The 12,966-nt window shown below is 41.9% G+C and overlaps 1 protein-coding gene across 4 annotated transcripts in view; it reads left to right on the plus strand.

The window, feature by feature from the left end:
• Positions 1-1,329: 1,329 nt before the first annotated feature.
• LOC121854044 (chymotrypsinogen B-like) overlaps positions 1,330-12,966 on the plus strand; it is a 33,074-nt gene continuing 21,437 nt past the window's right edge. For all 4 annotated transcript variants that reach the window (XM_042348431.1, XM_042348432.1, XM_042348433.1 and 1 more), the window contains exon 1: positions 1,330-2,284. In XM_042348431.1, coding sequence (XP_042204365.1) covers positions 2,212-2,284 — 73 coding nt within the window. In that variant the 5' untranslated portion in view covers positions 1,330-2,211. The remainder of the gene's footprint in view (positions 2,285-12,966) is intronic.

Genomic DNA, 12,966 nt, shown 5'->3' on the forward strand with positions numbered 1-12,966 from the left:
TATTCACACGAGTCCAGTTAAGTCCACACGAGTCCAGACAAGTCCAAAATGCACAAAGAACGAACACAATCCTCTACTTATACTGGATTGGAATTCGTGACCATTTGCTTGCGTGACCAACTCAACAACCTAGAACATAATTAAAGATAATCTCACATTTTCTTCATCGCTAACCTGATCGTGACGACCTTAATGGCGTTATTAATCAGAGGGTGGCGTCAGGGTGTCACTTCGCTCCTTGAGTCACCTATTGGGGGGAGGGGGGGATGAGGTGGTACACAGGGAGGACTTTCTATCTCTGTCTGTCTGTTTCTATCTGTCTCTCTCTGTCTGTCTGCTTCTCTCTGTCTGTCTGTCTGCCTGTCTCTCTCTCTCTGCCTCTCTCTCTCTCTCTCTGTCTGTCTCCCTGTCTGTCTGTCTGTCTGTCGATAAGCCTTTCGTGGTCCTATTCAACCATCCATAGTTCCTTCCGGTAGTGTGTGTGTGTCCTTGTTGAAGGCCATCTGGCGGAGTGTGGTCAACACCTGTTAGGCCAGTTAGGGCATATTTATAAAACTACAGGTAACATATTCCAATTTTTCTTTCAGGTAAATTATAGTCAAGATCAGAAAAAAAATCATACTGAGATCACAATACCTAACCTAAACCTAACCTCACCTGACCTGACCTGACCTGACCTGACCTGACCTGACCTGACCTGACCTGACCTGACCTAACCCAGAGCTAAGTAGTGTGTTTTACGGTGTTTAATAATTTTTATTATTTTTTTTATTATTTATTGGGCACCCACCCCCTCTACATCCTTGTGTAAGCTGAAGCACAGAAGCGTTTACAGCGCCCAGCAGGGAAGCAAAGTAGGTACCTGCTGTAAATCGAAAGTTGCGAATTCGTATTCAGGGACAAGTTGCTGGAGCTTCCAATAACTTGCTTAGACATAAACCATTGACTCTTCAGGCTTCTTCGCCCTCGTGTTTAATCATGAGGTGAAATATGTTTTGGGGGTTAATCTTCAGGTGATCCCAAACACTCATCCACACGTGACTTCAACACACTACAGCCAGAGTGTTTGTTTACCTCGAAGGTCCTGACGTGACAGAAAGAAAGAGTGGTTGAAGTGTGTACATTCTCTGTGTGCGTATATATGTGTGTGTATGTTTTTTTACGCGTACCGGGAGAGAGTATGTATACGTGTGCGCGGTTTGAGTGTATGTGCGTGTGTGTGTGTGTGTGTGTGTGTTAACGTGCGCGTGTATTTGTGTGTGAAAGAGAGAGTGTGGAGGCGTGAGACGACGAGAGAGGGGAACTGTCAGTCAGTAGTGGTGTGGCTGCCGTCGGGTACACACGTCCTACTGAGGCTCTTCTCTCGCCCGTGTGCCCCTCGGTCTTTATACATTTTCGTCCACTTTTTTTTCATTCTTCATCTCGTCTAATCTAATTATTTTTTTTTGCTTCATTCACTTTTAGTTCGTGTATTATAATTATATTCGCCAAGAAACCGCAGATGTGTGATATAATTCGAATTAAATGCATATATAACCCGTACCGTTGATCATTTTATGCAATTGTGTTAAACTATCGGGATAAAAGTGAAGGTTGACTGATGTGGAGAATTAACTTCCTTCATTTAACACTCTGATGAAAAATACACGAGGGTTAAAACAGTTCTAAGACCGAAGAAAAACAATAATAAACCCCCCAAACCCCCCACGAAGCTCTGAGGAAATTAAAAAAAAACCCACCAAGATGTTAAACCTCTGATGGGTGTTATTGGTATAATTTAACCAATCACATTCCTTCTCAGACGTTCAACGAGAGGCTGTAGAGTAACAAGAATTCTACTTTGAAACTCAGAGCATTAAGAAGACACATGAGGGCCGACTCTAAAGCCACGAGAGAGAAAGAGACAGAGACAGAGAGAGAACTAGATAGTCAGTCTCCATTAACAACGAGAACAACCACACCAGCAACATTTATCTCTCTGAAGTCTCTCGTGGTCAGTGATCGCTTGAGTGCTACTTATTACCTCTTCACTCGTCGATAGTGATCGCTTCAGTGCCACTTATTGCTTCACACGTCGACAGTAACCACTCAAGTGCCACTTATTACTTCCTCACTCAAGTGTCACTTAATTCCTCCTCACACAGCGTCAGTGATCACTTGACGTGCCACCTGTCAGCTACTCAGGGGTGCCAGGGAGTGGACGCTGACACCATGGACACCAGTGCCTCCCTACAGTGCCTTCTGGTTATCTTTCTCCTGAGCGCCACCACACACGCCCAGAGAGGTAAGTGAGAGACTGTGCTGTGATGGAGAGACTGTGCTGGGAGTGAGAGACTGTGCTGTGAGTGAGAGACTGTGCTGTGAGGGAAAGACTGTGCTGGGAGTGATAGACTGTGCTGTGAGGGAGAGACTGTGCTGTGAGTGAGAGACTGTGCTGTGAGGGAAAGACTGTGCTGGGAGTGATAGACTGTGCTGTGAGGAGAGACTGTGAAGGAGTGAGAGAGGAATCAGGCTGTGATGAGAGACAGTGCTGAGAGGAGAGACTGTGCTGTGAGTGAGAGATCAAAGCAGAGGGGAGACTGTGCTGGGAGGAGAGACTGTGCTGTGAGGGAGAGACTGTGCTGTGAGTGAGAGACTGTGCTGTGAGGGAAAGACTGTGCTGGGAGTGATAGACTGTGCTGTGAGGGAGAGACTGTGCTGGGAGTGAGAGACTGTGCTGTGAGTGAGAGACTGTGCTGTGGGGGAGAGACAGTGCTGAGAGTGAGAGACTGTGCTGTGAGGAAAAGACTGTGCTGGGAGTGATAGACTGTGCTGTGAGGGAGAGACTGTGCTGTGAGGGAGAGACTGTGCTGTGGGGGAGAGACTGTGCTGGGAGAGAGAGACTGTGCTGTGAGGGAAAGACTGTACTTTGGGGGAGAGACTGTGCTGTGAGGGAGAGAAAATGGGAGAAGACCGAGAGACAGTAGGAAGAAGAATGGGAGATATCGTAAATTGAGAGATAGTAAAAAAGTGTGTAACGTTGATTGTGTGTGAGAGAGAGAGTGAGAGAGAGAGAGAGAGAGAGATGAGTACCCATTTATATCTGTCGTGACCTTGTGATGAGATAATCTATACCTATAACAAAATAAACCAGTTACAGGCAGAGTAAACAGGTCACTACACGCTACGCTTAGAGAGAAAAAAACGGAGAAAGTACACGAAGATAGTGACATAATCTTGAAAAAGAGTGAGAAAAAAAAGAGAAATTGATATTAAAATTAGAGAGGAAAAGAACATAGGAGAGAGCTAAGCATTGTTAATGATATAAAAAAATAAAGAAATAATTAAAAAGACAAAGAAACACAGGTAAAGTAGTTGAATCCTTATAGAAACTTAACTAATTAAAACAGACAGGTACACAAGGTAAATTAGTAGGTTTCCAAGTTACAAGAATATACTGAGACAAGAGATGCAGTGCACACAACAGTCACAGTACAACACAGCGCAGCATTCCACCAACAGTGATCGCAAAGATGCATTCAGTCAGTCAGTCAGTCAGCTATGGCAGTGAAAGTGGCGAGGGTCAGAGACAGGTTATGGGTGGGTTGTGGAGGGAGAAACTGGTTGGTAGTAGATGAAGCCTGACACTGGGTCATACGGGGTGAGTGGGGGGGGGGTCAGGGAGCAGGGAGGGGTTGAGAGTAGGGAGGGGGGCTATGGAGTAGGAAGAGGAGGGAGATCTAGGCAGCAGGGAAAGTGGGGACAAGGTAGAAGGGGAGGGAAGGAGGCTAGGCAGTAGGTAGAAGAAGACGTAAGAAGAAAGGAGGGGGAGGGAACCCGGGCAGCAGGGAGAGGGAGAAGACCCGGGCAGCAGGAAGAGGGAGGAGACCCAGGCAGCAGGGAAGAAGCAGGTGTGTGGCTCGCAACTGACACACTGACCTTACACCTCTTGTTCTCTGTATCTAAATTAAGCGTTACATGATGCTCGAATAATGAGTCACTCTCTAAATTCCTGTACTCCTAGACTACAGAGATGATTTCGATATGCAATAATGAGGGATCACCTGAAAATAAGTCCTCCCAGCTTGATTAAATACCCTAGTAATTCCTCGGGGTGTTCGGGTATTAGCGTTAATGGGTTTATTCTTAAGGTAGAATAATCTAGGGAGGGTAATCTTCAGGTGATGCAATAATGATGTGATTTACCATTCGTCTGTACAGCTGGCGCCTTACAGATGGGAGGAATTGCTAGAGTGTTGTAGAGTAACTAGATCGGTGGGTAAAAAAAGTGTATATATCCCTGAGATAGTGACCCTTAGAGACCATGATCACTGTTCCGGTATAATTCACCAGCTAATTGGACAATAGGTATTAATTATCACCCTGACGTACTACAGAGCCACATTTGTTACCTGTCCACTCGCTCTACCAGCACACCTGACACTTTTGGGCCAGGAAATTTTGTAGAAACATGCAAGAGACAGGAAGAAGCGAAGGTGATATGAAGAGAGAAAGTAAAGAAGAAAATAGTCGATGGGAAGATTATTGTTTAAGTATAAGTGTGATGGTGTAAGTGAGGGTGTAACACAGTACACCTCCTGTGGCGTGGATTAACAGTAAGTCACCTCGCACTTTAAGATAATATGCTGAATGTGTGAACAAAAGCTCTGCGGTTTACTGACTATGTGTGATAAAGATTGGCGTATATTGACCAAATGCTGTGAATGAGTATGGTGGGTTGGGAGATGGTGAGTATGGTGGGTTGGGGGGTGGTGAGTATGGTGGGTTGGGAGGTGGTGAGTATGGTGGGTTGGGAGGTGGTGAGTATGGTGGGTTGAGGTGGTGAGTATGGTGGGTTGTTGGTGAGTGGGTAGTGCATGGTGGGGGTGGAGTATGGTGGGTGTATGGTGGGGTAGTGAGTATGGTGGGGGTGTGGTGAATATAGTTGGGTGGGGGTGATGCTGGTGGAAGCGGAGGAGAGGGGGTGATGATGGGTCTCTTACACCAAACATCTCAAGGGTCCAAAACATTTACAATCGTTTGGACTGTAGTAGTAATAATATATGATCTCTGACGTGTTGTCCTGCCAGTGTACTGTATAATCACACCTGGTGGCATAACACCTTCAACTTATGGCTGTGGGGGGATTTTAAACCTTGTCTTACGAATGCTGAACCTCTTAATACCTATACCCTCACCGAGATAAATTTGATCCCTAAAAAAAAAAACTCGTTAAATAAAAACAAAACAAAATAATTCTACTAAACCTAAGGAAATTTTAACACTTCGACAAGAAAACTTTAATCATCGTTCCAAACAAACTTTAAACCAAGCTGAAGAAAGCATTGAACCCTTCCACAATAAATTCTCGAACTTTTAGGTGAGAGTACCTTAAAACACCTCTGCCTCCAAAACTTAAACCTTTACCTTAAAAACACCTTAAATTGTCACCTTGAAAAAAAATAATATACTTATCCCTTTTCTAGCATAACTGTGAACCTTCCTTAACAAAGCCTTGACCCCTTCACATAAAATCCTTGACCCCTTCACATAAAAGCCTTAACCCCTTCACATGAAAGCCTTGACCCCTTCACATAAAATCCTTGACCCCTTCACATAAAAGCCTTGACCCCTTCACATGAAATCCTTGACCCCTTCACATGAAATCCTTGACCCCTTCACATGAAATCCTTGACCCCTTCACATGAAAGCCTTGACCCCTTCACATGAAAGCCTTGACCCCTTCACATAAAATCCTTGACCCCTTCACATAAAATCCTTGACCCCTTCACATGAAATCCTTGACCTCGTTAACCAGAGCATGACTGTCACGACCAACACCTCTTCCTCCTCCCTCACCACCCACTCAACTCACGCCCCGTGGGAGTCGAGAACCAGTGGACCATATCAACTGGTGACTGCGCTAAGTTGAACACCGTGTGATCAACTGAGCTGCCTATATGTTGCACACGAGAGAGAGAGAGAGAGAAGAGGGGTAGAACGATAGGATAAAAGACATTCACAAACCAAGATCATCAACTACAGATTAAGTCTATGTGTCATCCTGAGTTCCATAACCCCTTGAGTACGATGCCTTTCTCCTGAGTACTATCAACCCGACCATTGAGGAAAGATATTTAAACTCCTGAGTACGACGACATAACCACCTTGATTGCATACAATATTTAATCCCTTATGTACGAATTATTATCCCTTTGAATGCCTTGGCTAATCCTCCTTGAGTACAGTAACCTTGTACTCACTAGATAGTCATCGTACTCAAGGGGTTAAGAGTAATAAATTAGGTAAGAGGAGGTGGCGATCATTAATTGTGTTTGTGAATTTTTTTTTATTTCTCTGTTGTGGTAGTCACTGGAAGACTTCATTCAGATGTAGATGTGAAATTAACCCAAGCGTAGTGATGTCTCTGTTCTAACACCCAGGTAGAGTAAATTATACGTTCTAACACACAGGTAGAGTAAATTATAAGTTCTAACACCCAGGTAGAGTAAATTATACGTTCTAACACACAGGTAGAGTAAATTATAAGTTCTAACACCCAGATAGAGTAAATTATAAGTTCTAACACTCAGGTAGAGTAAATTATAAGTTCTAACACCCAGGTAGAGTAAATTATACGTTCTAATACCCAGGTAGAGTAAATTATACGTTCTAACACCAATTTTAGTGATAATCTTACTATTTTTCCTTTTGATATAATCTATTTACAAATCATCTCAAGTCTTTTCATACAATAACATCAACACTTTCGTCACGTTTTGCTCAGAGGCAATTACCGGGAAATCTTACAGTGCTCTCAGATCATAATAAACACGTCAAACATTGGCTTTTATAGTAAGTGGAGCGTATTGTAGTGTGGCGGAAATTACGCCGCCTCTTGAAGGTGTCGGGAATAGAAGTGTCAATCAATTCAGAAGTCTTTGTTGGAGTTAGCATGAAGATTAGGAACACCTCCCCATGCTTGTTTTACCTGGCTTTAGACTCCCTAAAACTATAACCTAACCTAACCTAACCTAACCTAACCTAATCAATAAAAAGATCTTGATAGTTAAGGTCAAAAGCTTATTAGTTTTTCTTTATTATAGTAAGTAATTAGATCTTCCTTTATACTATAGACTGTAATATATTTAATCTATTTAACTGAATTTGAGGTTTATTGGATTGTATTTCCCTTAGTGAATCATAACATATCTACGATTGTCTTAAATAATTTTGGGAATGGTATTTACAAAACTAACTACAATTATTATATTTATTTATTTATTATTATTTTTTTTGGCTCTTGGTTATTAATGAGGTTTGTTCATTCACTCGTAACACACAACAATGAGGAGGAAAATATAATAATAATAATGTGATGAATAAAGTGATCAGTGAAGTGTATCATGAAATAGTTAAATTTTTTGAGTTTCTCCTTGACCACTGTAAGTACGTGATGACAGAAGGTGTTGTCTGTCTGTCTGTCTGTGTTAGTGAATGAGTGACTGAGTGTTAGTGAGTGAGTGACTGATTGATTAAGTGTTAGTGAATGAATGTTAGTGAGTGACTGGCTGTGTGTAAGAAGGTGAATGTTAGTGAGTGGCTGTCAGAGTGTAAGTGGGTGAGTGTTAGTGAGTGGCTGTCAGAGTGTAAGTGGGTGAGTGACTGTCAGAGTGTAAGTGGGTGAATGCCAGTGAGTGACTGTCATAGTGTAAGCGGGTGAATGTTAGTGAATGACTGTCAGAGTGTAAGTGGGTGAATGTTAGTGAATGACTGTCAGAGTGTAAGTGGGTGAATGTTAGTGAATGACTGTCAGAGTGTAAGTGGGTGAATGTTAGTGAATGACTGTTAGAGTGTAAGAGGGTGAATGTTAGTGAGTGAATAACTGAAGGGGGACAATCTTGATACTTCTTTATTACCCAGATGATGACAGTGATCTTGCACGGACGACTTTACACATTTTAATTAACGTTTGTGATGATGTTGCTGCTGTTACCATTATCTCTCTTCGTAATATAGGAGAGGAAAAAAAATGCTGCACCACGGATGACTTATAAACACACAGTACCTAATCCCACTCAGTGCTAACCTAACCTAACCTATTACCTACCCTAACCTAACCTATAACCTAACCTAACCTAACCTATAACCTAGCCTAACCTAACCTATTACCTACCCTAACCTAACCTATTACCCACCCTCTAACCTAACCTAACCTAACCAACTCCTCCAACCTAACCTATTAACCTAACCTACAACCCTAACCTAACCTATTACCTACCCTAACCTAACCTATAACCTAACCTAACCTAACCTATAACCTAGCCTAACCCAGTTGCAGTAGGTTAGATTGACACACGACACCTGTCTGGCCCAGTAACATAGAAACAGCCTCACTAATTGGCCCACTTAGTCAGCATGTGAGAAGAATGATAATGACGGTCTTGGCTATTCATGGTCTATCTGATGGGAAGAAAATAATAAGGCTCTAATGATGTCAAATTAACTGTATGTCTGTCTCTCTCTGATTCTTTATTGATCAATCTATTTTATTTCATTTATTATCTTTCTCTCAGCCTTACCAGACACACGGCTCTCACTGCCTTTATGAGGGTGTTAGTGCCAGGTGTTAGTGCCACGTGTTAGTGCCAGGGCCCCTACCCACACCCCCCCCCACTCTGTTTGTCGCCTTTCAAGAGACTCAGGCAATTTGGGGATATGATTTCAGGTTCCGGATGATTCTTAAGGTATTTCCAATCATTGTTAGCGCCAAGAGAACCACCATACCACCATAAGCTGTAGGTGAAGTTAAAACATAAAAACTGGAATCCAATATGACGTTGGAAAATGCATTAAGTATCTACCGTAATGGATGAGTCACACTTGATTCTTCACGATGATAAGTTGCATTAATCATCTAGTAAATTGCAAACACCGAAAGATCTTGAAATCACTTTGAAAATGACCTGAACTGCCAAGGTCTACCTACCTACAGTGTGCTACGAGTGTATGTGTTGTGTTATAATGAATCTTCTTGGTGATTATACTTACCTCTATAACAAGACTGTGTAATGAAAAACACATATACAAAAAAAGTAATACAGGGTGTCCATAAATGATTATACCCTGATTGAAACATAAGAGCATACTGTTTTCAGGGTAATCATTTATGGACACCCTGTATTTTCTTTACGTTTGTTTATCACCAAAATTGTACCTAAATCATGACACTCAAACTTAATGATGTAAAAGTTGGGTAAAATATCTCACTTATATACACGAACACTTCCGGTTGAGTAAAACACCTAAGTTTACCCTCCAGCTTCACAACATTAATGAATATATAAATCAAACTACGAAAATAAAATCATAGTATCAAATCTTAAGTAATGATAAAATAAGCATTATCATCCCTACACTCGGCCGTACTAAAGATTATCATAGCGTCAGAGTATCACCATAATTCACGTGATTACTCGGACAAAGTGTGTGTGTGTGAAGCACCTCAGATGATGAAATATCACGAGAATTCATGATTGGTGACCAGAATGACCTCTCAGATACACAGGTTGGTAGGGTAAGTAGTGTCTCTTCCTCCCCCCGGCCAGCATACCGTACCAGCCTGAACGTGGTGTGTCGTTACGTTAGAATGCAAGAGGAGAAATCTACCGCCTCTGTCTGGAGGCTGGTGTTGTGCAGCGGCTAAGTGATCACCAGAACGAGAGACATAACAAGAGTGAGAGTACAACTGTTCATCAACATTTCACTTTCAATTATTATTTATTTACTTTGTTCTTGACGTAAAAATACCCTGGATATGTTCATTAGTTACCAGTGATAGTTAAAATTTTTCGCTATTTATATAGAGAAAGTTCTAAGAGTTCTTAATTCAGGGTTACATAACTTTCATCACTAGCGAGAAGGTTATGGAAGATCCGAGGTATGCATAGAAAAACAGTAACTAGTGTGTGTGTGTGTGTGTGTCATTCCTCCCCGTCTACCTTCCTGGCGGTGGACAGACAGGTAACCCCATCACTCCTGGAGGTAAAGGCAAGACGGTAAGGGGGGGCGGGGGGGCATGACCAGGTGTATACGAAGATGCTCCCGAGAGACAATTAAACAACTTCATTAGGGATTTTACTCAAGGCAACAGGTGATCATTCACACACCTGTCATAAAGAAAACGAAGTAAGATGAAACTATAGATAAAACAGCATAAATAATAATTGTTCTATACATTATTATTATACTAGTGAAAAAAACTGTGTAAAATTAAAAAAAAAATATGAATTAAATATTAAGTTTCATATTGTGTGTTTTAGGGCGTATGATAAATCGACTAATATAAGACAGATAGTTGGGTGTGACGCCCCAGGGACTCTCTAGTAACCTGTGACAAGGGAAAGTTTCGATACTCTAGTTCCTGTATCTCCCATCACCACAGAGAGAGAGAGAGAGAGAGAGAGAGAGAGAGAGAGAGAGAGAGAGCGTTCACTTAGCAGCCACCAATAAAAGTTTACATTGTGAGTTCGCTTGCCGATGGGGTGTGTGTGTGTATCGTTCGGGTGATTGAGGTTAACGACAATACATGATACTGGGGAATTATTATTTGCACCTCAACACTAACGCGCGTGTTGACCAGTAATGAAACACCAAGAATGTGTTGGGTCATCCTCACACACACACACACACACACACACACACACACACACACACACACACACGTTTATAGTGACACCTGGCAACTCCATCATGACGTCACTGTTCGTGCCTGATGGTAATAATTTAGTGAACTTCTCTGAGTGGAAGGTGTTCATACCGCTGCTTAAACACGGGTTACACGTGAGGTGGACTGTGAGTGTGTATACTGTACCAACCAGCCTTAACACACAACAGGAAGCTCGTCGTTGATGATTCTTATATTCACTAAAAAGTTTGAGAACTTCCTTGAAACTTTTGATACTATTAAACACAGCAACAGGTTTTAAAGTACAATACTGTCAGCATTATCGTGGGAATTGCTCAGCAGTTAACTGATTATTGACCTTCCTTAAAGTCGTGAATGGTACCTGTGAAGTTATTAATAATTTTTATCTAGTTATTTTAATTTAATATTTGTATTCCATGGATGTATAGCTAGAGTTGAATTAATACTATTATTATAACTTACTATTTTATTATCACTGTGTTCAGCATATATAGAGGTAATAAAGATACTATTTCGGGTTACAAAAACAATGCAGCATTTAGTCAGCTTACCAACCAGGAACATTCTGTACTAACTTATGTGTGTTCTGGACGACCTTTTGACGTTTTTATTTGGCCAACATCAGACGATTTTACTCAGGCCAGAGAGATCCCTTGTACCGTTCCTTCAGCATAATTGTATTGCAAATTTCGGTGTACCGGGGCCTTGTGTATACATCTGAAACCTTCTGTGTTTGTCTGAATGAATTATCGCTCGATTAGCTCCAACACCTGGCTTGTCTTAACTTAAATATGATCCTCAAATGACTCTCTCAAGAAATAGAATGTAATTAATTTCACTCTAACAACCACCAGATAAGACTGCTTCAGGACACAATCAATACAATAACTATACACCATATATCTATACACCATATATCTATACACCATACACCGGTACATCATATAACAATAACTCTTCAACTATCTTTTAATTCTTATCTTTATCTTCATATATCCCTTCATTATTCCATCCCTCTCCCTCACCCCAGGATGAAAAAAATAAATCAGTTTTGTTTCCCCTTCTTTTTCACAGAAAACGGGTATTTATGACAACAAGAGAGAGTGTAGGGGCCGTGCGATAGCTTCAGCGTTCCAGCTCACAGATAAACCATTATTACCTCGAAGTGACAGGCAGTCTAGCCCAGCGAACTGCTTAAAATATGCAACAAAAACAAGCTTAGGTTCTATAATAAACATGTATATATAATAGATAATATTCCACGACGGACGAATCAAGAGTTTGGGTGACTTTAATAAATGCGAAATGTTGTTGTTTGTAGTGCCATGACCTTGTGACCACGCTCCTTTACGTCATGTTTACTCCTATAAACCACGTCCACGCTTCTGCACGCCATGTCCAAGCCTCTTCCCTCCATGTCCATGCTTACTCCACGCCTTGTCCACGTTCCTCAAGTGCTCTTCTACGCCATAAACACACCTCCACACAGTACCCATTCTCCTTTGCACCACCATACTCACGCAATCTTCCCCGCTTCTCTCTGGCCGTGCCCCGAGGCTCAGTGAAAGCACGTGACCGCGGGGTCACCACAACACATCGTTACAAGGTGTGGGTGCGGGGTGGCTGGAGGGGTGTAGGGAAGAAAGTGGGCGGAGGGAGGGGATGGGGAAGGAGAGAGAGAGGGGAGGGTATGTCCGCCTTGCTGGGATAAAAAGTGAAACTGAGCAGGAGAGTAACATATGTTTTGTGGCTTGTGGTGATGGCGCAGGTGTGTGTGTGTGTGTGTGTGTGTAAACAAGACACGTCGTGGTGTATGAAGCTTCGCACGAGTATCTAAGAGTAATCATTGATGATTAACCCCCATCTTATATTATCATAAGAATAATCATCTTAATCGTAACTTAACGCCAACGTAACGTAACGTAACTTTACCAAACGCTAACCTAACCCCCCCCAAATAGCATTAGGTTTTTGCCCATCAGGTGTAACACGCTTGGGGGCCTTTTCTTCATATTATGATCCAAGCCACTTGCTATATAGTGTGGCAAGGGAAGACGCCTATTAAGCTAATATTATGTCTTGGTATCTAGTTAAGGTCTGATAAACTTTGTGCATCTTTGAAGGTTAAAACTTTCACAACCTCTAACGGAAAGAAATGCCAGAGGATGAAGATAAAATACAAGACATGATTTTATAAAGAATCTTTCCGTATAGTGTTCACGGTTATTACGTCACTGGAGAATCATTAACTATACTTCCTTTATCAGTGAGACGTGTGA

Source organism: Homarus americanus, unplaced genomic scaffold, assembly GCF_018991925.1.
Source record: "Homarus americanus isolate GMGI-L3 unplaced genomic scaffold, GMGI_Hamer_2.0 scaffold51165, whole genome shotgun sequence".
NCBI classification, from domain to species: domain Eukaryota; kingdom Metazoa; phylum Arthropoda; class Malacostraca; order Decapoda; family Nephropidae; genus Homarus; species Homarus americanus.